This window comes from Microtus oregoni, unplaced genomic scaffold (assembly GCF_018167655.1).
Source record: "Microtus oregoni isolate MIOR12 unplaced genomic scaffold, Mior012 000007F_ref0000211, whole genome shotgun sequence".
Taxonomy (NCBI): domain Eukaryota; kingdom Metazoa; phylum Chordata; class Mammalia; order Rodentia; family Cricetidae; genus Microtus; species Microtus oregoni.
The window spans coordinates 4,130,593-4,157,243 of NW_024543066.1; the positions used below are offsets into that span (position 1 = coordinate 4,130,593).

Here is a 26,651-nt window from a genome sequence, read left to right on the forward strand (position 1 = left end):
TTATTATCCGAGAAAATAAGAAAGAAAGGACACTCCTGTCATTTTTAGTGAGACAGCAAGCAGGACAGAAGCAAGATGTCAGCAAGACGGAAGCACAGCTTCACCTTTATGCACACGGAGTATAAAATATAACCTAATATATTTCATAAAGATTACATCTCATATACATGAGTGCCAATGCAAGATTCATTGTCATAAAGATAAACATCCAAGTGCACTCATCTATAAAAAGGTATGATGAATGAAACAACATTATTTCTAGAGAAAATTGAGATTATTTTCATTTGGTTATATTTTGTGATTTAAATGGTACAGGTGAATTAAACTTGAGGCCCAGAGCGTGCCAAGCAAACACTCTGCCACTGAGTTCTCTATCTAGGGCCACCATGCATTTTCTGAAGATGAGAAGGACAATGAAAGCTGTGTGAAAAATCAGCTTTGCACCTCACTGAAAGATCTTGAGGCAGCAGGGTAAGAGTAGAATTGATAGCCTGGGTCTGTTCGGAGTTATAATAAACAGCTCCATCTTCACTGGTACCCACTGTAAACTGCGGAGCCCACGCCTCAGAAGTACTTAGCACTGGAAAATGTATAGCACATAATCTGATTAGAACCAGTAAGCACCTGCTCCTAGCCTAAGCCAATTAAGGATCCATTGATCCCCACCTCCCCTCCCCAACATAGCAGTTTGGGTTTTGGTTTATTCTTAAGAGAAGTCGAGTCAGAAAGGAAATGTGGCTACATTTCGTGAGAGTGCCTGGTGGGTACCGGCCACAGCATCCCTGTCACAGGGCAGGTGTGATGCACATCAAGGGGTTAAAGATGGCTTGTGGTGACAATAGGCAAATTTAGCCTCATGCTTCAGAGTGATAGAACACAAAAGGGAGACGCAACTGCAAAAGATACCATTCGCAGAGCAGAGACATGAGAACAAGGTTTACAAGTTCAACCCCGAGTTCTTGACGCAAGGGTGCCCTGCTTGTTAAAAAGCAACCAGCGAAAGACATGTGACCCCGGGCAGAGCTCAGCAGTAGAGTGTGTGTTTGGCATGGAGTTGGGCCATTGAGTTCCATCCTTAGCAATATCAAGAAGAGAGAAGAGAAAAAGAAATTTGACAGATCTAAAAATCTGCAATTTAACATATTCTTCAACTGCCCTCCCTACCTAGAGCTGTTTTTTTTTTTTTCCCCCCAGGAAGGCATAATTTAAACATCTGGATGAGGATAGAGTCAGCGTCTTTGCCCTTCCTTCCCGTGCCATTGAAGAGCCACACCTGAGCGGTGGCTTTGCCGTGAACTGAACAGACTATCTACCAGAATTCGTTGGGAAGAGCTAAGGCTAGACTTTACTGAAGGTAGATTGTACTACTTTTCTGATCTTAGCAAGCCTTCCGGGAAGCTTTGCAGCTTCTGATCTGAATGTCAATTCTGCCTACATAGACGTTCCTTGAGTTGTGTAGACTTTGGGTCTGGGTAATTTTAGTGAGTGATACTTTTATTTATTTGTAAGCTGTTTTTAATAATAAAGTTTATAAAATTAAAAAAAAAAATGAAGAACTTGCAAACATCACTCCTTTGCTATTTGCAACAGACTTTGAGTGACAGGCTTAAGCAGGGGTGACACTGCTCACAGACAGGTCAAAACCCTACATTTCTTAGAGCACCAAAGGCTTAAATCACTTTTTATTTTGTAAGTAATTTTCTATTCAAGAATGAAGGAGATATCCCCCCCACCCCCAAACACCACTGTTATTTGGTAGTTAAATGTGTACAATAGTTTTATTTGGAAGTATGATTAGATCTAATTAGTTTGCTTTAGAAATATATATATATATAATATATATATTATATATATATATATATATATATATATATATAAAATGTTCAACCATTATAATTAGACTAACACTAATTTGGGGGGAAAAGCATATTTACAGTTAATAGTCACTGAAATGATATTTCAAAACAATGGTTGCCTTGGAGGCAAGATTTTTAAGAGGCAAAAATGATTATTACTAAAATATGTTAAAAATTAAAATGATAGCTTAATTATAGGGTAGACCAGGCACTTGAGCAGATAAAGAATATCTGTGCAGTGAGAGAATTCTCAGAGATTAAAAATAGTTTCTAGAGCATCTTGTTAAAGAGTCACCATACTAAGCACACCACAGTCATTAAAATCCTAGTGAGAAAATTCTTCACTCTAGGTTTACACCAAGTCTTTTGAACACATAAACTCAAGGAGAACGGAGAGTGTCTCACCTCTGTGGCCAGGCTCTGGCTGGCACCATTGTCCAGAAGAAACCTGACAACTTCCAGGTGGTTCTCCTGGGCCGCCATATACAACGGCGTGAATCCATTCTGCAAAAGACAAAACAAGAGTCACGTGGACTGCTATGCCAATTCGGTACTGAACACATACTTTCCGAGCAGTGCTCACACGAAATGACTCCTTTCCATTTAAATAAATTTAAATAAAGGATTTAAATGTAAACAAAGGATTTCACAGTAATCCTTTATTAGGAACATTCATCATCATTAGAGAACTGAGCGCAGCAGCCTATCATGATTTAAGTGCAGTTCACGATCATAACCACAGCTAGGACTGCTGACCACACACACAAGTGTACAGTTAGTATTCACAGCCGGTAGTCTTAAGGAAACCTACACAATTTATGTACTGAGGGTAAACACACATACTTATTCATCGTTAACAATGCATGAGATACTGCCGTGAATAAAATATTTTACTACGAAGAAATAATCGCTTGGCTGTCACATCTCCCAAACACAAATCACTATTTCAAATAAAGATGCACGATTTTCTCATAAAAGTAGGCATTTCAAAGAATTCTAGCTCGGGAAGGAAATTATTTTCACCTCAGATTACTTCAAATACATGACAGACGTGATTACGCAGGTCTAAGAAAAGAAGGCCCGCATGCAAAACGGGACAGCTGAGTATAACTGCTTCCTATCACAACTACTTCCTTTATTATAGGCAAGGTCTCATGTACCCCAGGTTGGCCTAGACTCTACTATGGAGCTGAGGCTAGCCTTAAACTACTGATCCTCTACCTCTTGAGTGTTGGGGTCACGGATGTGTAATCCCACCGTTCCTGGCTCCGTCTATTGTAGAGGGATTACCTTTCTATTTCTAAGAGACATTGGTCTTTTCCAAAAGTCATATTCCTGTTGACTCTTTGGTTCCTAAAAGTACTTGTTGATTGACGTTAATTTTCATTTCATCAAACTCATCCTTATGAAATGGACAGGGCAGTGGGGTGTGTGTACTCACAGAACTGGGACAATAGCCTGGCCAGGCAAGAACCACTCACTGCCAGCTGCAGCCCCACCAGCCCATGTCACTTCCTCACCCTGCCTGCACCTTTGCTACCAATTTTCAGCATCTGCCTTTGTTCTGTAACCTTAGCGACCACACATCTGCTTCTTTAACTCTGTTTCTTTTGGACATTTCATAGAAATGAGATCACACAGTGTGTAGTCCTGAAGGGTCTTATGATCTTTCTGGTATCCACGCTGATCAAACGTCTTTTTTGTTTGTGTGTGTGTGGTGTACGCCTCCCTCCATCACAAGGATGTCTCAGTTTCAATACCAAATGCCCCTTGAAGGACTGTGGTTGAAGACTTGGTTCCAATTTAAATATTCAGGGGGCTTTGGGCAGTGATTGGATTGTGAGAGCTCTAACATAATCAATGGATGAATCCGGTACAGATCTGTATTGGAAGACATTCTAGGGAGCTGCTGGGAAATGTGGGGACGGGGTCTAGTGGGAGGAAGCAGATCTCTTTATGGTTATATTTATTTTTAGCTCTTTCTAATCTCCTTCTGCTTTACGGCCACCTGGAGGTGCGCAGCTGGGCTCAGTCACACGTTGTCATCCATGAGGCTTTGCCTAGTCTCAGGGTCCCTAAACCATCCCCAAGCAACCCTGAGCCCAAGAAAACTTTGCTTTTCTTACACGTGACATCATGGGAATGAAGACTATCCTACTCAATGTACATTTTGATTTTAAAGTGAGTATTTGGGATATGCATTTTAGTTTGCTTTAGCATGGTCAATAGTACCCATTTCCATGCCTCTCCCTCCCCACAATGTCTTGGTGGATTGCTCTGCCCTGCTAGACAGGAAGGACTTGTCTTGGGGTGGACACTCAGACAGACATGCCTGCCCCTTTCTGATGATGGCGTAGATGCTTGGATAAGCTGCCTTCGTTTGGCTTTTAGTCTTTTCTCCTGGGTCACATTCTCCAAATCCTTATCCCCAACCTCAAGGGATGGCATCAAAGAGCTCTCTCACTCTGGTTCTGGCTAGGTTCTCCTCCCCTCTACTCTATCTATTTTTTAGAATTTTCCAACTCCTTTGTAGCCGCTGTGCTCAGTGATCCCAATCCAAAACCAATAAACTCCTTAGAAATTTCTTTTGTTGACGTTCACTGTTGCTCCTTTAACTCAAACAACTCCAATTAATATGCAAATCATCTATTAATAAAGAATCTACAAATATCTTTTGAAGACACTGACTGAAAATCTTGTCATTAGGCTCTAGCACAGAGGCATAAGTCACTTCCCATAATTCAGTGTCCCTCTAGGGGGTAGCCTATAGCTATCACTTGTTGGTGAAAGGACACTTGGACTCAAGATGACCAGATTTGAGAGAGATGCTCCTCCTCTATTTTCATATTCATTTCAAAGCTTAGGAAAATTTCAAAACAAAGCTGGTAAAAAAGGGAACATGCTGGAGCTCAATTTACATTTTCTTCTCTATGGCAACAATAGATCTGAGTCCCCAGGGGAAGGGCTGCTTAAGATGCAGCCAGTGTGCTATTTAAAGTCTGATTTTTATCTACTATCTCCAATACCTTCTGCTCTCAAGGTTTACACAGGGGCTATTATATGCATGCAAATCTGCAGACTAATCATTTTGCAGAGAGCGCGGAGGCATGCTCCATCACACCCAACCTGGCAGAGTGAAACGAAGAAACAAAAAAGCAAAACACAAACCCCATGACAGAGGGACATCTTTTTTACTGATGGGAACCCCAGACGCATTCTTCATAGGAGCCAACTGCTGTACCCTAAAAAGTATTCTGCTGAATCCTCTAGGACACTAAAGTCTATGAAAGTCAGATTAAAGGTTGGAAGTCAGAGGGCATCTTAGCTCATTCACCTACATGTCTGACTGTGAGACTCTGGCTCCTCTAACACAGGGGGCATCTGCATGTGGGGTAAACCCTCAAGGGCACAAAAGAACATGATTGACTTAAGATAGTTTGCCTTTGTTAACACTAGCTTTAAAGAATCTTGCTTATTCAAAATATATCCATAGCCAAAATAATGCCAGAGACTGCCCTTGCCTAAATAGTCATAGTCAGCTATGCCTCTGGATGCAGACATGGAAGAGAGACAAGAGGGCAGTCTTGTCTAAGCATTGTGCTAAGCAGCTTCCCTGCCTTCAGTGGTTAACACTGTCTTACTGTTATACTGAGTTCCATAATTACAGTTCAGTTAGCTGATGGGGCATGTGTAGTTAGGCAAGTTCAGTTAACCAGCTTGCTCTAGGGATTAGATGCCACCCTCCTGGGTGCTGGCATTCCAGGTAAGCTGTCATGCCCACCTAGCTTTTATGTGGATGCTAAGTATCCAGACTCTTTCCTGCTGAGCCAGCTCCTCAGTCTAGTTTTTTTCCTATGGTAGAGCAACGAGGTTACAGGAATGCAAAGTCACTCAAAGGAGAGTTAAATAATTGTTAAGACATGAGATCAAGGCAATGACCAAAATTCACTTAAAGCAAAAACCCTGGACTTAATTATGGTACCCAAATACACAGCAACAGAATTCTAGGGCCAGGCTATGTCATTTTTATTAAGATAAAGATGACTGTTGTTGTTGTTATTATTCTCTCTCTCTCTCTCTCTCTCTCTCTCTCTCTCTCTCTCTCTCTCTCTGTGTGTGTGTGTGTGAGTATAAAGGTTGGAGGACAACTTGCGAGAGTCAAGTTCTCTCCTTCCACCATGAGGGTCCTGGGGTTTGAACCGAGATTATCATCCTCAGTAGCAGGTTCCTTTATCACTGAATCACCTTACTGGCCCCTCTTAGCTATTTCTTACATTTTAAGAAACAGTTTGTAGCTGAAATTTCACTTAGAGACCAGACCCACCATCCTACCTCTCTCCCTTCTCAACCTAGAACTTGTGATCTGCCCCAGCCTCCCAAGTGCTGAGACTAAAGGTAAATGCTGCACACATGTCCTGTCTTTCTTAAATGTGAACATCTCCATGTTTGCTATGTAGTGCATGAATAAAATCTCTGATTAAAGAAACATTTATTCTTAAGACAGTTTTATGTAGCCCAGGCTGCCTTGCTCTTGCTCTGTAGTCAGAGATAATCTTGAATGTCTGACCCTTCTGCTTCCATTTTCCAAATTATGATCAGAAAACCGTGAACCACATGCAGTTATGTAGTGCTGGGATTGAACACCGGGCTTCATGCATGCTAAGCAAACGCTCTACCCACTGAGCTACAGCATCAGCTTGAATTTAATATTTTTTCACTGCATTGTTGCCTTTTGGCCTTTGTAAAGTTCCCACTCAAGAGTTACTATGGGTAATTGTCACACAAACTTCTTTTGGTTCTTCAGACTTCAGCAAGGGCACTTCACTGCCCTTTCTAGCTACAGCCTGGTGTAGTCAGGAGGCAAACGGTGCCAGGTTGTTTGATGGAGAAGGAAGAATCGTGCAGCGCAGTATATGATGGGGATCCCCGAGCACAGCTGTGAGGAGAGGGAACTCACAGGCTGCATTCTAGCCATTGGCATCATCAGGGTGGAACATGTATAAATTCAAATTAAACCAAATTCGGGCTTCATCTCAAGCACAGTTCTCAAACCTGCCCTCGGACATTATCAGGCATGTGTGTAAGATCCGAAGGAGATGTTCTAAATGGAAATGGGTTAAAAACTTTCCCCACCATCTCATAGCTCATTGCTCACCTTTTTCACTTAATTGTTTGATTTTCAGATTATTCTCACATCAAGCAACCAACAGGAATTCAGTCTTCCCACGTTTCTGATCCCCAGGCTGCTGGGAAATTCCATCCTCACAGTAAGAACCACAGGCCCCATAATCCCCTAATATCACCTTTCCCAACTTCACTAAATCCTGGATTATGTGCAAATTGTAGGTTTGATCTGTGATCAATATGTTCAATGCCCTTCACCCTGGTGACGCCACTGATAAGTGACAGATGCAAGTAGGAACAGGGCAAAGGAGGCGAAGTCCTGGGAGGGCGCTGCTGTCTCATGAGATGTTTGCTTGCTACACGGCCTCGGATGGAAGCTGTGCACGCATGCCAATGATTGGATTATGAGTACCTGTGATTTTAAATCAGCTAGTTCTCTTAGATGAAAAGACTAAAGTTAAGATGCTAGGCAGCCGCGGGTACTCTTTTGAGGTCGTCATATGAGTGTCTACAGAAATAATAGTGGGCCTTACATTCAGCACAAATAGTCTGAACATTTTAAAGATTGGAGACTTTTAAAGTTTCTGGGATCTATCATCTATCTATCTATCTATCTATCTATCTATCTATCTATCTATCATCTAACTATTATTTTTTTCAGTTAGCAATAATGCTGCCTTCACTAGTATAGAGGGATTAAGCAGTTTCTTCCAGTGTCCAACTAATAAAGCACTATGCACTCTGAAAATCCTAAAGATTTTTCTTATCTATAGGTTTATTCATTTCCCTGTAAACTAGCAACACCAAGACTGTTAGTGTTGGATGTGGGTTAGACGGCATCATAAAACAGTGTAAAAGACCCCATTTCAAACATCTGCTGAATATTGTCAGGCACAGACATTCATAGGTGGATCTGTTAATCATGGACCACAGTTGAAAATTCCACCTCTTACAACATCAATTCTAAATAAAGATCCATCTAAGTTTGATGAACTTTATAACTACTTCAAAAAAAACGGGCTTGCAAGTGCTATGCCCTTAGCTGAGGTGCAACTCAAGCAAATGATTGGTCTAGATGTCTCATTGGTAAACAAGGGCAAAAGTCCTTTGCAATACAGTTGCAGGCTTACCTGAGATTGTGCATTGACATTTGCTCCATTTGTAACTAAGACCTTGACCACCTCCGCTTGCCCAGCCAAAGATGCGATGTGTAAGGCTGTGTTTCCTTTCTGTGAAAGGAGAGGCAAGATTCATTAGCTCAAGAGGCATATGCTCGACGCCTCTGGGATGCACAGATAACGGGGCTGATGAACAGCCCATGAGAACGATCCCTTTGTTCTTACTGAGGGTTGACCCTTTATAGAACCAGGCAGGCGACACCGAAAGCCCCGAGCCCATGATACTGACCTTTGTGGCTGCATCGACGTTGGCTTCCCTCTGTAGCAGCTCAGAGACCACTTCTACATGGCCTTCTTTGGAAGCAAGATGGAGTGCGTTCAACCCATTCTGATGAAAAGTGAGGGAAAGGGAACTGAGAACGAGTGCTCAACAGTCCACAGCCCGCCACATACTCTCTAGGTAACCCCCCACAATTGTCCCCCGTGGGTGAGAATGTGGAGCGGAATAAAAATGTAAAGACTAGGGAAGTGGCCGTCATTTACTAAGTAATAGGAACCACTCATCACTATAGTCCTGCCTCTTCTGGCATGCCTTGGACAAGGACCGATAGTCTGACAACACTGGGCGGGAAAATTTACCATCGATGAAACTGAGCTCCTGACAGATGGAGAAGACCCTTGCCAACATTTCACAAACGCTTTAGGGAATCGGAGAGTTTTAACGAAAATGCCAACCAACAAGAATAACCACAGCTGACCTGGTTGCAGATGTTGATGTCCACTCCATTTTTGATGTAGTCGAGGGCCTTTTCCAAGTGTCCCGCTCGAGCTGCTCTCAAGTAACTCGCATTGGCATCAGACTGAGGAGAAAGAAGGAAAAGCATTGTGGTGACCAAGGTAACTGATGCAACTGTGGGACAGCACAGCTGGGGGAAAGCCACGGGACTGTCTTACTGCTGGCACTGAAACACTAAACATTTTTTAACAAGTGTAGAGAAATAGGGCAAACTCTTGGCCCAGAGTTTGCTACACTTGCAGAGGATTAAGGTTCGATTCCCAGCACCCACACAGTGGCTCACACCTTATTTAACTCTTGTTTCAGGGGATCCAGTGCCCTCTCGTGGCTTCTGTGGGCACCAGGCACACACACTGAGCACATACTGACATGCAGGCAAACATTCACACATAGGTTAATAAAAAATGTTCCAAGCACACAACTTTATTCCTTTTGAGAGATCATACCATATTCTCAACTGAGAGATAATTTCTCATGAACTGTGACCACCTTAAATCAATACACAGTCTCCAAGGCAAATCCTACAGTATCTCAGGCACCATATTAGGAACACCCAGCTGCTCCCTACCAGAAGTTCACAACTGATGCCATCTTCCTGTGTTTATCAAAGCTGGCTTTTCACCCGATGGCTTCCCAAAGCAAAGGGAACATTTTCTTTTTCTGCACAGCTTCAGTGGGTTGCTAATGTCCCACCACGCTTATATGAGCCTATCCTGCAGTAAGAGCATGTTTTTCTACATGAAAAACATGCAACAAAGACACGTTGAATTTACAGGCAGTGAATTTTTTCCACGGTTTTAAGCTAGTTGAGGCCACTGCCTGAAGAACAGCGTATGACGTCTAAACAACACAACATGAGACAGCCAGTTCACTCTCTGAAGGCTATTCAACCCTACCACCACCAAAGGCAATGAAAGAGGACAATTTGATGGTGGACAGAAACCACAGCAGAGACAGGCCTGCAGAATCTGGGAAGGAGTCTGTTAGGCGCATCTCAACTCAGAGCAGAATTTCCTGAAACGGGATCCAGAAACATCTCTCTGCCAGTTAGAAACACAATCATGCAGGGAAAGGCTTCTAAGAGAAGTTGCCTTCTAACCATGGAGTGACCACCTTTTCCAAAGTCCCTTTGAATGCTTCTCACTCTTTGAAGCTCAGTGAAGACACTTGAAGCTCCTAACACAACCATTCCACCTAGTGTTGGGCACTTATCACACAAAAATATAGGTTTTAAAACACCTAACCTTCTCCCACACAGACCCATAAGCCTCAGAACAAGCAAGGGTAGATTAGGAAGCCTGTGTCTCGGAAGCCACCAAGATGGCAGTCTTTGAGGGGCACCCATTAGGCCTGGCACTGTAGCCAACATGAAGGAAGTTCTGGTCTTCCAAAGGGTCTTTGTTTCTATGGTGTAAATAAGTGAGCACTGACTTGCTAGGGACCTCCCAGGAGAAGGGACTGCCCCCAGGTCCCTGTCACCCTCCCCTGCACCCTAGTAAGCCTCACTCTGGGGGATACCCTTTACGCCTCACTACTATTAGCATTTTGACCTGAGTGGCCCTTCTGTGAGGCCTACCCTGCACATTGTCCAACGCACACCTTCCGTGCTCTGTGCCTCAGAATTGCCATCTGTCTGGAGGGCTAACCCTCCTCAGAAAACAAATAAAACGCCTTCCTTCAAGACTGTAAGTTTAAGGAGGTATCAGTCTCAGGCCTGCTTGGGTTGCCATATGCCCTGACCTAGTGCAAGGAAGAAACCCTGTGTGTGAGAGCCACCCTTTCTATTTCCCTTTATCTAGCAGCAACCTTGACATATGGCAGGTGCCTGTGAAGGTTTTGTGACCTAGTCGATAAATATGTACATTGGACAGAAATAACTAATAATCAAATTTACTTTTAGAACAATAGAAGAGGCCTCCATGGCAGTCATAGCTACAGCCACACAATTTAGCTTGAGAATCTGCTCTGACCCCAAGACGGATGCCAGAGATCAAACATCGTGTGTCAAAGCCAGGGCACTTGGAGAATGCTATAGTACTATCAGGGGGCTGGAGTCTTCAATGAAAGCTGAAAGTTATAAACTAATTTTCTTCCTTTTTAAAAAAAATTATTTATTTATTATGTATACAACATTCTGCCTCGATGTATGCCTGCACGCCAGATGAGGGCACCAGATCTCAGTATAGATGGATGTGAGCCACCATGTGGTTGCTGGGTATTGAACTCAGGACCTCTGGAAGAGCAGCCAGTGCTCTTAACCTCTGAGCCATCTCTCCAGCCCCCTAATTTTCTTCTTTTAACTCTCACACACATGGTTGACCATATCCACCCCAAGACATACGGATCTTTCCTGTTTATTCCATATAAACATAGGCTCAAGCCGGGCGGTGGTGGCGCACGCCTTTAATCCCAGCACTTGGGAGGCAGAGGTAGGCGGATCTCTGTGAGTTCGAGACCAGCCTGGTCTACAAGAGCTAGTTCCAGGACAGGCTCCAAAACCACAGAGAAACCCTGTCTCGAAAAACCAAAAAAAAAAAAAAAAAAAAAAAACATAGGCTCAATTAGGAATCAAGAATACTTAAAGAGATGTGGGGCCTCTCCAGGTATACAAGGGTGGGCTTATTTAATTATTCTGTGCTTGCCTTTATTTTTAAAGAACACTAAAGACAATTACTTTCATGGCATCTACTTGATACTAGTTATTCTATTGCTAAAATAAAATCAGATTTTGCATTAATTATGTAAGCCGTTTACACAGGGTAGATAACGAGAAGGTGGCGGTGGAGAGAAGATGTGTATCTCAGAGTTCCAATCAGTCATTTCCCAGGAATGCAAGGAAAAGCTCAAGTGTGCAAGGAGGCTTTCTACCAAGGGAAGGTTTTTTTGTTTTTTTTGTTTTTTTTTTTTTTTTTTTACATCCAGACCGAGCCAGCTGTGCAAGGAGGGCTCACTGTGCAGCAGCATCTGACCCTAGGGCCTGCCTGACGATGTGTGGGTGCCTCTGCGTGGAAAGGCTGTGCTGCTGTCCTGGGAAGAGAAGAACGCCAATCTGTCTGCGCATCTCAGCTGCCAGAGGCAGGAACTAGGAGTTATGCACATGGATTCTCACTCGGGGACCTAAAAACTGTAGCTCAGAAGGCTAAAGGAGCTGTGATGATTCAAGGAAAAGAGCCTCTGAACCGATTCCAGATTTAAAAAAGATCTGGCAATTCCGTACATGGCCCATTTTCTTAAAAAAAAAAAAAAAAAAAAAAAAAAAAGGTACTATCTAAGTCTCTAAAGCAAAACACACACAACTAGTTTGAACCTGGATTTTTGATTTTTGTTTTTTATACACTTATCTAAGGCATGATACTAGTCTCGTCAGACTCGTGAAAGTATCAACTATTTTCTGTCCTTCAATTACTGCTTGTGGTCAGCTTTTATGGTGGGGTTCCATTCTCTTTCAAACTGTGTGTGCTGAATAGGTACAGTGTTTGTGGGTTTTTTAATATCATGATTTTCTAATATAAAACTTACCTAGCATTTATATAATATTAGTTGGAAGAAGTCTGTATAGAGCATGTGCCTGTTATGCAAGGGTTCTATGAAAATACTGTACCATTTTATAGAAGGGACTTGAGTACCTACAGATCTTGGAATAGGTGGGGCTAGGGTATCTTGGAATTAGTGCCTTTCAGACACCGTGAAAGGAGTGTACATCCATGTATGCCCTAAATCTTCTTACACATATGGGTTGTACATACTGCATATGTATATGTAATTTGTACCCCATTTTATGTATCTCAAAAGGCGAGGGTTTTGTTTTGTATTTAAAAACTCATGATGTATTGATGACACACTCTATTAGGGCTGGTGAAACAGCTCGGTGGGTAAGGGCACTTTGCCACCAAACCAGACAACATGGGTTCAATACCAACTCCCTGGAGCTGTCCTCTGATTCCCACATGCAAACAGTGTGTGATTCCACCTCAAGTAAATGAGTAAATAAATATAAAATAAATCTTTCCAGTGCACATCTTCCAACTGTTGCTTTTATCTAGAGACCTTGGCACTAAGTGGTTCCTTGAGGCTGCTTATTTGTGGCCTCAGAACGCCAGGATCAAGAAGGGATGGCAGTTATCTTCCCTATTCCCAGCTCTTGGTCACACACAACACCATTGCCCTTGTCACAGGAGAGCAACCTGCTCTTGCAGATTTGAACAGAAAATGGTGGGGAGGATGGGTAACAAGAGAGAAAGCTAGAAAACAGGATCAAAGACAGCCCCGTAGAAAAATTATAACTCAGAACAAAGAAAGAGAGTTCCATAGAAAAACTATAACTCAGAACACAGATTTATTTTAGTTCAAGGAGTTTCTCATTTTTTCCCCCTTAAAGCTGTTTGAAAGCAACTCAGTCCATCCTCCTGCCTCACGTAAGTGTGATTAAGTGTGAGCTGCCACACCACTGCTCATCAGCACAAAGGAGGATCTATCTATCTACCTCCATCTCGGTACCCTTGCTCTCCTCCTGATATACCTCGTATAAGGCAGCGGAGTCAAATAACTGTCCTTTAACTTGATGCCACAGCCTGATAAACCCATCATGAGCTGACAATATTGTATGTCGGAAATGATATATGTAATCCACCATACATCCTGGGTTTAGCAGCACGGTCTCCTAGCAACACAGTATCCTAGCAACGCAGTGTCCTGGAGAATACCAGTGGTTCACCCTGGTGATCAAGCAGTTGAGTGGGAGCTGTGGTTCATTGCCATTGTGTTATAAAAGTGCTAGGATGCAAGCAGCTAGCCCAGAAAAAGAGCCCAATTAAAAACTGTAACCTTCATCTCTGCTGGTTGTAGGTAGCCTTTTGTACCCTCATAGACTTGAAAAATGTCATTGCATTTGTTAAGTCTGGGATCCTCTGTCGTACCTACATATTATTGTTTTCTTAACATTAAAAAACTCTTTAGCACTCTATAGTAGGCTTATTATCCCATTTAAATTCTTACCTTCTCAAATAACTAGGCTTATCCTTAACACAGGCTATAGGATATTTTCTTTCTTTCTTTCTTTCTTTCTTTCTTTCTTTCTTTCTTTCTTTCTCCCTTCTTTTCTCCCTCTCTTTTTTTTCTCTCTCTCTTTTGTCTCCTTCCTTCCTTCCTTCCTTCCTTCCTCTTCCTCCCTCCCCTCTCCCCCACTTTGTTTCTTTAAATTCTTGGACATTCTATCTGAACAATGCCCCTTCACGCGTTGTGTTTAAATAGGCATCTAAAGATAGCAGCTGACTATGTTCATGGAGGGAAGTCAGGCACAAAGAGAAGCTGACGTCTCCTGCACAGTTAGCCACGCAGAGGCTACTGCATATAGAGACGGGGCTCAGAGATGAATGCAAACAGGCAAACAGCACTGGCTTTCACTCAACTGCCAAGATCTAAGGAACTCTGTGAGCCTGAAAATCTCTTCTGACATAGTTTGATGGCTTGTTTCCTTGGCCATCTTTTTAGACAGGAAAAGAATATAGAAATCATGTGTCTTTTGTCAAGGAAACAGCTCAAGGGCCAGGTAAGGAGAGGTGACTTCTCACGACACACAGCGTGTCAGTGATGGGGATGAAAGCCACAGAGCCTTCCAAGAATGTAGTGTGGGCTGTGGATTACTGCCCTAAGGATGAGCTTCAAAATTAGGAACTAAGTGTTTATATCAGCTGTGTGGAGTGGTTCACGCCCATAATCCCTGCACTTGGGAGGCAGAGACAGGAGGGGTGCTGGGAGGTTGAGTCAAGTCAAGAGTTGGTTCTCTCCTCCCACTTTTACTGTAGGTTCTGGGAATTGAACTCAGGTTGTCATTGAGCCTCGTTGCTGACCTGCGGTCATTTCATATACATTTAACCAAGAAAGGAATCTTCTTTGCAGAGGCAGAAGTTCCACGAGCGAGAGTATCTTGTCCAAGGAGACACAGACCTGCCTGGATCACAATCCCATACTCTCCACATCAGTGCTTTCCATACTGGGATCTCTGTGGCTCTGGGTTTGGGAGCTCGGGGCCACCAAGGCTCAGTCAAGCCACTCTAAGTGCCCGCCTTCAGTTCATTCCAAGGCCCTGTGCCTTTATCTGCTTCCACGTCAATGTTGGAGGATTTCCTTTCAATTGAAATCTCCTTTAGAAAGGGTCTCTGCTTCTAACTCAGCACCTCCTAGCCATTCACTTCTAACTCAGTGTCTCCTACCCTTTGGATGGAATGGTCCTTAAAAACCTGCCCCAAACACATACTTCCAATCTGAAGTAAGATAGGAACACTCTTATTGAAGGCAAGCTAGACAACTTATCATTCCTGGACTGACCCTCACAATACCCTAACACTGTGGAGCCATCCCCCTGCTAACGGTACTTGTCAGCCCCCTGCACACCCCTTTCCCACAGCAACAGACTCAAAAACAAAAGCCAAAGTCCAACTCAAATAGCTCAGGTTTGTTATTTCAGATAGATTAGACTCCTGTTCTCACGGGACCCCTGCCATATTTTCTCTGTTCTGCTTATGTACGAGCTGCCAGAAGGAGGGATTGTAATCTTGTGGAAGGCTGGCCCTTATCCTCTAGCTTGAGGGTGCGGTCACACCGACAAGGAGAGTTCTGCTTCCATGGGACAAACCCACAGTGATGAATCAACATATTCACCAGGAATAGTTCCACAACCTGGATGTGCAGGTGGGGCAACAGGAAGAAGAAGCAGGACTTTGGAAGGATTACCTGGTTGGTGAAGAAAGCAAAGAAAGGAAGACTATGGAGGGTCCAGAAGTAGAAAGAACAATCTCTCTGGAAAAGAAGAATATAGGAAAAGCTGCTGCTTGTTGGTTCCCAGCCACCTGGCTAGCTTAGACCCAAAATAATCACACAGAAACTGTATTAATTAAATCACTGCTTGACCCATTAGCTTCTTTTTGACTAACTCTTATATTGATTTAACCAATTTCTATTAATCTGTATATCACCATGTGACAGTGGCTTACCTGCAAAGTTTTGGCAAGTCTGATTCTGGCAGCGGCTCCATGGCTCTCTGACTCCGCCCTTTTTCCTCCCAGAACACAGCCTAGCTTTTCCCTCCTAGTTCTGTTCTTCCCTGCCATAGGCTCAAAGCAGTTTTTTATTCATTAACTAATAAAAGCAACACACAGACAGAAGAACCTCCCACACTAGAAGAGATTCCTAGAGAGAGACGAAAAGTGAAGGGGGCTGCAGGGAAGGGCTTTCCTGACCCCGGATAAAAAGCTAGGATTTCAAAGCTAGGATGAGGGCTCCAAGTCAGCCTCTAACCTGTGCATTATCCCAATCAACTGACAGCATAAACAACAGAGGTCATGCTGCCAACTTCCATGCCCCAAGAGTGCCCTCTCCGCACCCAACCCAGAGTTCCCACCCCAGAGAAGGAAAATCCATTTTTCTCCGATAAGATGTTCTGGGGAAGGCAACTTAATTGAGGGATCCTGGATCGGGTTATCACTCAAAGACTGGTTTGTCAATAGTCACAGTAGCCAAGAAATAAAATCATAGAGTGTGTCTTTATGGGGAAACAGCTTTGGAATCTTATTCAGTCATAAAAAAAGTGCAACGTAGGGACATGGATGGATCTGGGAGATGTCAAGTGAAACACGACAGGCAGGAAAGGCACATGCCTTATGACCTCGCTCACATGTAGATTTGTTCAAAGCCAATCTTGTTGGGAGCAAAATGCCGGTTAGGAGAAGGTGGTGAGTGTTGGGGGGTGACCGCACACAGAGAGGCTAATTAGCAGGGGCTATGCTGCAGTTAGAAGGCGTGTGTTCTGCTGTGCTACTGTACAGGCAGGTAACCGAAGTGAGCACTGCCAAACTGTGCGCCCCAAAAGACTGAAGGAGAATTCAGGGTGTGCTTTCACCACAGAGGTAATTGTGGGGCCCAGGGCAGACTGGCCACACATGGGGCCCAGGCCACACATCTGCCATAGCAGGCAGTACTGGGGTCCAGGAAAAGCTATAAGCTGGCACCACCCACCATCCAAAGGAAATTCCTAACATTCTAACTATTGTAGATAGGATCACCTGTTAACACACACCCATCGCTTTTCACCAAATGTCAGTTAATCAGGGGTCCTGAACCTTAGAAATCCCTCACCCCTACCTTTGTTACTATAAAAATCCAACCCCAACTGAGCTCAGGGCTCTCCGATCACTTCAATATGTTGGACACAAGGAGAGTCCGCGTTTTCAAACTTGTGTAAGAATAAAGGCTCTTTGCTTTTACACATAGGACTTGGTTTCCTAGTTGGTTTGGGGGGACTCCGTGATCTGGGCATAACAGTAATGAATGGTTAAGACGGTATCTATGACAGTAACCTTGACATATCATTGAGCAACAAAGACAAACACTCACAGACCTCAGACAAATGTGTAAAACTCTGTGCCTACCATGAATTAAATAAGAACATGCTTAGGTGTGCGGATGAATGTGAGCTGGAATCTGGGAGAAAGCATCTAAATGGAAAAGCAAGGCATGTGAGAGGCATTCTAAAGACATTTTAGTTAGTGTAAAAGAATGGTAAGGTCTTAGGCGGATGTAGCACATACTTCTAATCTCAGCACTGAAGCTCTGCCTCAACACACACACACACACACACACACACACACACACACACACACACGGTGGGGAGATAACTTATTTACACCCAAATTAAAAATCTGGCTTTCAAAAGTATTTCAATTTTTATGTGCCATGACTTTCCCTACTCTTTTATGCCCCACTTTCCAAAGACAAAATGTATATTCAGACACTGAAGACATGGGCCTTTCTTAGAGTGTCAAACTTCATTGATGAATAAATGAACAGGTGCATAAATTATTCTTGTTCAAGAAAAGCCTTTACAGAGCAGGGCAGCTGCCTACTTATCAAAACTTCAGATGTCATTTCCAGCTTTGAAACAAAACTGGAGCCACCTTGTAGAACTTTTCAAGATCAAGGACTAAGTAACAAACGTTCGTTAGACTGTGACATCCTCCACCCAACATAAGCTGAGTGCATTGAGACTCTGTTCTTCGGTGATCAAGGTTTTGGGGTCAGGTGAGGATAGTGTCCCTTGCCAAGCACATCAAACAAAGGATGAACTTTTCCCCTCTTTTGACAACATAGAATCTTACATATACGCTGTAATACTCATATAAGATATAGCCTATAATTTTATGACCCCAGCACTTGGAAGACTGAAGCATGATGCTTAGAAAGTCAAGACTAGCTGCGCTAAATGGTGAGGTCCAAGACTCAAAAGAACAAAAGCAACGCTAAAATTAAACAATTTTCCCCTACTGGACTGGAGGTGAATCATACCCTTGAACCCAACCGGACACAGTGACCATTGAGAGTCTCCAGAGGGCTGAGAGTAAAACATTGTGTGATATTTTCCAGATATCCCCCACAGTGGTCCAACTTTCCACCAAGTTCAAAAGAATGCCAACAGTGGCACAGTCTCACAAGTGTGACGTGCATGCTACCATGAACGTTCATGCTGCCTATCAACAAAGCCCTGGTTCCCCAGCGCTTCGTTGGCTTTTCTAGTTTGCTGCCCAACTCAAGGAGCCAACTCAGTTGGCCTGCTCGCATGCAGGTTAATTCTTTGTAAGGCTCGTGTTTGGAAGCGGAGCGGAGGTCATCAATACAAGAGGACTTCCTAAGTGTCTTTACACGGCATGGACTTGATGGAAACCTGAACCATCAGAGACGCTTTCACTCTTTCTGTTTGACTGCTCTCCAGTAACTGGAAACAAGCCAGCATTTTCTACCCATCAATCAGACCCAAGAGGAAGGGAGGAAGCAGGGAGTCACTTACTAAGTGCGAGCGATGCTACTGAAGGGTATCAATACACGTAATCACCATCATCAAGTCAGTTCAAATCCAGTGCTGCCCGTCTGCTGCAATTCTGCCTAGAAGTCACCTCAGTTCCCCCCTAAAATGAGGCCAGCGTCCTGGAACACATGTTAGGCATGGCTACTATCTTCTCACTGGGACCTCTGCCAGGCTGGCCCTGCTGTTGTACATTTCAAACCTGCTGGGCATCGGTGCAGATCTGTGCCTCCTCTTAAACCGAATGCAAAACAACATGTCACCGTTATCTTTAAACACAGAAGGCAGGGTGGGGAACAGCTCTCTCTCTCTCTCTCTCTCTCTCTCTCACACACACACACACACACACACACACACACTACACTGCACACAAACACACACAGGTCTTTGTTTTTGCAAAGGCAGTGTTTCAAAGAGACTGCCCATGCCACATTCTGATAAACTCCACTGTCTCTGTCTGCCGTAATCTAGTTTACCTCGGAGGGAAGACCCAGAAGTTCAGCCCCAAGAGGGAGGTCTTACCTCACCCCATGTGCTGACCTCTGAGCTTTCAACTGAAGCAAGATTAGAAATAAAAATATAGACATTGTTTTTATTTTTACCAAGGGAGTGTTGGTGGGGATGGGTGGTATTGGGGCAGGATGAGTTATTCCCAAGGTTTTCCAACATAAAGTTGATGAATAGGATGCAAATTGATCTTAAAAATTCTGAGGCATAAAGGATCACCCAAAGGTCAAGGTCAGGACTACAGAGTGAGACCTGCCTCAAAACCAACGAACAGCAATACATTAAGAAAAAAAGTCTGGTTTGCTTACGTTGCAAGGGAAAGGAAACACCAGAGAAAAAGAGTTGTGTGTGTCTTAATCCTATGGGGTTGACACAGTAGCATTTTGTCTTGATTTATGCTTGTAGAATTTCAAAGCATTTTGACTTAAAACTGCTATTGTCCCCCATAATATAGAGCCTGTAAAATGCTGCAGTGGTCTTTGGCACAGTGATCTTTGTGCTAGTAGAATTTCTTTCTTTCTTTCTTTCTTTCTTTCTTTCTTTCTTTCTTTCTTTCTGTTTCTCTGTAGCTTTGGAGTCTGTCCTGGAACTAGCTCTTGTAGCCCAGGCTGGCCTCGAACTCACAGAGATAAATCTGCCTCTGGAGTGCTGGGATTAAAGGCATGCACCACCACTGCCCAGCTTAGTTATCTTAAATCTTGCACTCAATCTTGGGTCATTCAAATATGTAATGAACAGGGTTGTATTAATAGCCTGAAAAGTAACCACAGGCATGGAAATTATTTTTTGAGACGTATATTTGGCAGACATATTAGCAGAGTTATTGGAAAACCCTACTTCCTTTGGACTTGTTTTCTCTCTGGGGACAGAGAGCAGGGCTAGCACACAGCGGTGGAAGGGACACATCTTCCATAGACTCGTCACAACTCAGCCACCCTGACCTGTGAACAGTGATGGTGTCTTAGTTCCTCTCCCACCATTGTGATAAGATGCCCCATAAAGACAACTTAAGGGACAAAGGGTTTAGTCCACCATGGTGGGTACCCTGGTTAACTCTATGTGACACAACTTTAGAAAATCTCACTTGGAGAACTGCCTGGGTCACACTGGCCTATGGGTTGGATTGGTCTTTGGGGGACTGTCTTGACTGTTAATTGAAGTTGTAGGACCCCCTGCGGGTGGCATAAGCCTTTGGCAGGTGGTACTTAATGGCATGAGAAAGCCAGCTGCCAATCAGCCAACAGCATCTTCCATGGTTCCTGCTATGGCATCTTTGCTGTGAGCTCTTCCAGTAGAGGTGATTCTGTGTGAATAGCAAGCAGGGCTGCCTCCAGTTTCCTGCCTTGACTTCCCCCGAGGGTAGACGGCAAGCTGGAACTTCAAGTTAATATTTTGTTGTTGCTGATGATGTTTTTATGAAACTAGAACCCAGGGGAAGCCATGAACTTGAGGCCGCTGGTCACATTGCTTCTTCCATCCGAAGGCAGAGCGAGATGGGTGTTAGTGCTCCGCTCACTTTCTCCTTTGTCGTCAGTCCAGGACCACAGCCTATGGAATGGTGCCTCCCGCAGTGAAGGTGGCTCTTCCCACCTCTCTTAGCCTGATCTGGATTATTCCTTCATAGACATGCCCAGAGGCTTGCCTCCTTCCTGACAACTGATAGCAACAACCACAGGCAGACAAGTTCCTTATTGAAACATGCAAAGTAAGGAAAATGCAGCTCTTTTAGAAATTACGACTGCGTTTGTTTCAGGAACTCCCTTTTTCTCAAATAAGAACACAGTGGAAGTTGGGATGAGATGGCGGCTCGCAAGGACTTGGTGTCCCAAATTAACGTAAGATCCAGACTCTTTCCTGTCTGTTGGGAAGAAGGTGAAGCCCACACAACAAAACAGCAAAGCCTTGGGACCTTAACCTTTCCCATGGTCAGTCGTCCATTGCTTAATTTCTGCTATGCTTCTCTGTTTCCAGTCTCTGATTTTCCTCACATGAACGTGTCCTGTGCTCCTGGGAGTTCTGAGGCCTTAGAAATATTTGATACAGAATCTACGCTTTCTTGGTCACTAGGGAATGTGGCTTACTGAGCAACTAGGCCATCCCCAAAGGAAGATTTGGGGCATCTCATGAAACCATCATTTACAATGTGAACAGAGTACCAGGTACTTATGTATCCGCCTCGATTCACCTTCATAATATTTATTAAATAGTCTCAAAGCTTAAAATCAGCAGATTCAACACACTAATGATTCAATATCAGCTGATAGCTTGCTGTTATCGAACAAAAGTATACGATTCTGTCTGTTTTAACCTATTTTGTTTCTTGGGGTGAGTAAAGGTCACCATGTCTTGTCTTTTGTATGAACAGAAAACTGAAGCAAAAAAAAAAAAATCACCCAAAAGAACAGGTGGGTTCCATGGTGCTATGATCTGAATATAACATGTCCCCCATTGGTGGGGTTTGGGAAGGTCATAGGACCTTTAAGAGATGGAGTCTCGCTGCAGGAAGTGGTCTCTAGGGAAGGAGGGCGGGTCACACTCCTCCTGGGACTCATGCTGCCCACCTTTCCCAGCACGTTGCTTCTTACCAAGCATTCCATTACCACAACAGGAAAGGAACTAGAAAACACAGATTTGGCGCTTTTACTCATGCCTCACGCTTTAAGAAGACAAGATTATTGTGTAACTTAGTAGAATGACTTGGCTGAACTTTTTTTTCTGTTAGGCCTGTAATTTAGATGCACTTTCCAAATTCCACTGACCCTACCTCCCTTTCCCCAAAGGACCATCCATGCCATTTCATGGGTCCTACAGAACACATGATAATCTCATCTCTAACTATGATCTGCTCCTCACATGGTGGTATGCCAATGGCAGACAGAGCTGTCTTTTAAAGAGAAAACAAAATGGGATAGTATTATGTGATCACAACTTGGAATGTTAACGAAACCAATACGAATTGATTTCAGGGGTTAAACAACAGAGGCCTCATTAACACCCCTTATAGTACTGAGATACCACAGCCACTTAGACTCCACATGGAAGAAGCTTCTGGTGTCTGTGTGGGGATTACATAAATGTGTCCACTGCTCGGGCCTTTTCCACTTTTTTAGCATATTGTGAATCAAACCCAGGATGAAAAGCTAAAGCCTCAGCATCCTTATTATGTGGGAGGTCTTGGCGTTGGTCCGAAAATATTTAATCCAGGGAGCAATTTGCATTTTAAATGTAGCAACTCAAAACAGTGATGAGCTAAATATGGGCTAGGTAGAAGGAGAAAAACCATTTCCTTGAGTAGATAAACATTTTCTTTGAGCTCTTTAAATATTTTTTTTTTTTTTTAGATCAGGGAATAACTTTGCTCCTAAGTGTGGACAGGCTTAATATTGTGAGTGAAAATACTGTCTTGCACCCCGCAAATAACACTCTTTGTGGCAAGATCGGCCAGGAAATGACAGTATGCCGGACTTGGATTCCTAGTCAGATAATTAAAGGCCTGGAGACCAAAGGCCAGGAGGAATTGAAGGGTGAGACATAGTTCCAGAGGGTGGGGAGGCGCTCACCGGTGAGAGGAAGGGTTCTTCATCTGGTCATGCTGAACTGCGCACACCAGCTGGTGCAGCTGGAGACTCCTTGGAGTTGTTGGTAAAGGAAACCATGTGCCTTTTCTGAGCTTGCAGAGAGGACGAAAATGCCATAGTTGTTCCCATTTGAGTTTTTATTTTTTTAAACTTTTTTAAAAAAAGAAAACAAACTATCTTTTTCCATTTTATATACCAATCCCCAGTTCCATATCTATCCCAATGCACAAAAGTCAAGTCCAAATGGGTTAAAGACCTCAATATAAATAAATCCAACCACATTGAACCTGATAGAGGAGAAAGTGGGAAGTAGCCTTCAATGCATGGGCACAGGAGATCACTTCCTAAATATAACACCAGTAGCACAAACACTGAAAACAACAATAAATAAATGGGACTTCCTAAATCTGAGAAGCTTCTGTAAATCAAAGGACACAGTCAATAAGATGACAAGGCAGCCTACTGAATGGGAAAAGATCTTCACCAACCCCATATCAGACAGAAGACTGATTGCCAAAATATATAAAGAACTCAAGAAATTAGACATCAAAATAGCAAATAATTCAATTAAAAAAATGGGGTACTGATCTAAACAGAGGATTCTCAACAGAAGAATCTCAAATGGCCAAAAGACACTTAAGAAAATGTTTAATACCTTAGCTATCAGGGAAGTACAAATCAAAAACATCTTAAAACAGTCAGAATGGCTTAGCTAAAAAAAACACCAATGATAGCTTATGCTGGAGATATGAAATAAGGGAAACACTCCTCCATTGTTGGTGGGAATGCAAACTTGTACAACCAACCACTCTGGAAATTAGTATGGTAGTTTCTCAGAAAATTGGAAATCAACCTACCTCAGGTCACAGCAATAACACTCTTGGGCATATACCCAGAGGATGATCTACAAAAAATTTGTTCAACTATGTTCATAGAAGCATTATTTGTAATACCCATTTGAGTTTTAACATTGTATGTGTCAGGGTGTTTAATACAATAATTCAACACATGCATGATAAGTCCAATGACCAAATCAGGACATCTATAAAACTTTTTATTTCTATTTCAGTCCATGGTTAACAAGAGGATTTTCTGAAAACTTGTGCTAAAAACATATTGAAATAAGTGGGGTTCTGTTGTTGTTTTGGTGGTGATGAGACTTGAACTCAGGACCTCACCCATGCTAGGAAAGCACTGAACTCCTGGGTTACAGGAACAGCCCTCAATAAATTCTCATTGGATGAGACTGTACTAAATAAGAACTTCCAGTAAAAATTTATCCTCATAAATGATTAGTGAAGTCACACAAGAGTCTGGCAGAGAGATGGAATGATTTGGGGACCTTCACTCATCTTCACATGACATCCATGCTGTCTATGGTTACAACTTGAAAAGGAAACATTACCATATTTACATTGCATACAATAAAAAATTAAAGAACATGAGAAATAGATGGGTGATAGACCACTTTTTCAAGTCTAAGGAAAACTTCTAGTAAAGATAGTTTGATGTTACGCCTTATTATAGAAAATAAAACCGTGAAGAGCAGACTTTATCCCACACTCAAGGTGATTATGTTTGTTGTTGGGAATGCTATTGGAATCTGTAGATATGAACAGGCTACAAGATGGAAGGTGACTCTGGGGTTACTGTAGTTTTAATTATTGATATGATACGAAAGTACTGGAGGCAAAGACTAGCTTTCAGGAGTTGCGCTTGCATGAAGACAAATGAGCGAGATGAGAGTTACATATCATATACGGTGAGTAGAGAGGCCTTTGGCATCCAGCCCCAAGGTCCTATTCAGGGTTTAGATTGGATGCTACGGCAAGCAAAAGTAACTCTTTTGGTCCGGTGTCTGAAGGTGAATGAACTCTCTCACATGTATGCTGTTTCCAACAAGTCTCTTTCTTCTTCTACCTCTGTTTTATTTCTTCTGTCCTAATTCTAATTCTCCCTAGCTTCTTCTCCTCTAGCCTCAAAACTCTCTTACAGGAGCCTTGAAGCAAAGAAAAAAATCATACGAGTTATCTCTCATTGGTCAAAAGGTAAGCAATAAGGGTAAGCAATAAGGAGTCAAGTCATTCACCATAGCAACACAAGGCTCCAACGTTACAGGAATAAGGCTGTGACCAGACAGACAGGGGTGGGGGGCACAGTGCCCAGTGACAAACTTTGAGACTTAGGTCTATTGTCAGCAGACTTGGCAAGCAAAGAATTGGCATGCTTTTCTTAGGGTGCTTTGTGTTGTAACCTTGGTCGGCCATCTGTAATTCTGACCTTGTGCATAGCTGTAAGGTTTTAAACTTATGATCTATTTACAAAAAGCCTCTAGTCTAGTTTGAACTTGCTCTGAGGTAAAAATCAGCTAATTGTGTGTAGTTAATCTGAGGAAAAGGAACAATGCACGCTTTTAATTATCCACAGTCCTTATGGGACAAGTATATCTGGTCATGAAGTATGTCCTAGTATATATTCTGTATATCAAAATTATTCAGCTAAATGGAAAGCCATCTTACTGACCACCCACAGATATACGTGCCCATAAGATTAAGATGTAATTATGATATTACATATATACATCACATGAGATTACATAGTACAATGCCGGTATTAGGGAGACATCAAGCTGTTTTAGTAAATATGAGCATCAGTTTCTAGAGTCGATGGCCCTGCAGGTCTTACTGGACAGGATTAACCTCCATCAGAGAATCATTCCTCTGGTGGGTTGACATCTGAATTGCCATATACTGATATGGCATATATTGATATTGCCATATTAATTGCTGTATATTTCCACAAGCTCCCAACAGATAGGTTCTTTGCATACTGCTTTTTAGCAACTAGGCTGAGCATGAAACCAGCCAATGGTGATCAGGCAATGTGTCTCCAACTGTATCTCTTGACTTTACTTGTCTCAGGAAGCCCTGTCTATTCTTAACTACCATTCATGACACCTAGGAAAATAAAACTGAAACATTTTTAATTAATTTATTTTAAAGTAACAAAAGCAACTTTATTACAGGAACCATAAGATGCATGTGATAGGAAAAATAATTATATTTTTCCAAAATAAAGAAAGCAAGAAGACTATTATTTTAAGGGTTTGTGAATGTCTTGTAGGAGAAGCAGCTGGATCCTTATATCTGCCTCTGCACTCAATACTCTGTGTTGTGTTGCTTTGGCTGAGGTATGAGAAGGATGAAGCTGTTAATTCAAGTAGGAGGGGAGGGCCTTCATCTTAATGGGTCTTGGGTTCATCCATGGGTTCCGAGACCACACTTGGAAAGTTGTGGGTCTGCAACCCTGTTTCTCTAGGACTGACCTTACGATATCAAGCAGAACACCTCCTAAGAGAGTTACTGTGGAAAGAGCCATGGCTAAGCAGGAAGTTGAGACTTAAACAGTCACTATAGCTACCTCTGTACAGTCCAAACTACTACTTTCTTAATCCCTGCTCAAGCTGGGATGTCTTTCTCCTTGATAGTCCATCCCTGCTCACCACCCCACAACATCTGAACACTATACACTTCCAGGGAAGAACACTGTCTTCAGAGCATCTACTCCAAAGTTCCTGGCAGGACATGGGGATAAGCCACGTCTCCCACTGCATGAGAGCTGCGTCTGCAAAAGGAGTACTTGACAGTTCTTCCCAGATACTGCCATGCCAGTGCTGCGGAAACACAACTGTGGTCACTACTCCCTCCAGTCAGAAATTTCTAGACTGGAACTAATAGCCTGGCTTTGGTCATTGAGGTGAACCATTAACTGGTGGATTTTTTTCCTTCTTTAAATTATTTTAAAGTATTTAAAAAGTCT

At 42.9% G+C, this 26,651-nt stretch overlaps 1 protein-coding gene across 12 annotated transcripts in view; it reads right to left on the reverse strand.

The window, feature by feature from the left end:
- The window catches only part of Ank3 (ankyrin 3), a 295,079-nt gene that overhangs the window by 190,675 nt on the left and 77,753 nt on the right, over positions 1 to 26,651 (reverse strand). For all 12 annotated transcript variants that reach the window (XM_041656440.1, XM_041656439.1, XM_041656442.1 and 9 more), the window contains exons 2-5: positions 8,857 to 8,958; positions 8,388 to 8,486; positions 8,111 to 8,209; positions 2,262 to 2,360 (exon numbers count right to left, since the gene is read on the reverse strand). In XM_041656440.1, the coding sequence (XP_041512374.1) occupies positions 2,262 to 2,360; positions 8,111 to 8,209; positions 8,388 to 8,486; positions 8,857 to 8,958 (399 nt within the window). The remainder of the gene's footprint in view (positions 1 to 2,261; positions 2,361 to 8,110; positions 8,210 to 8,387; positions 8,487 to 8,856; positions 8,959 to 26,651) is intronic.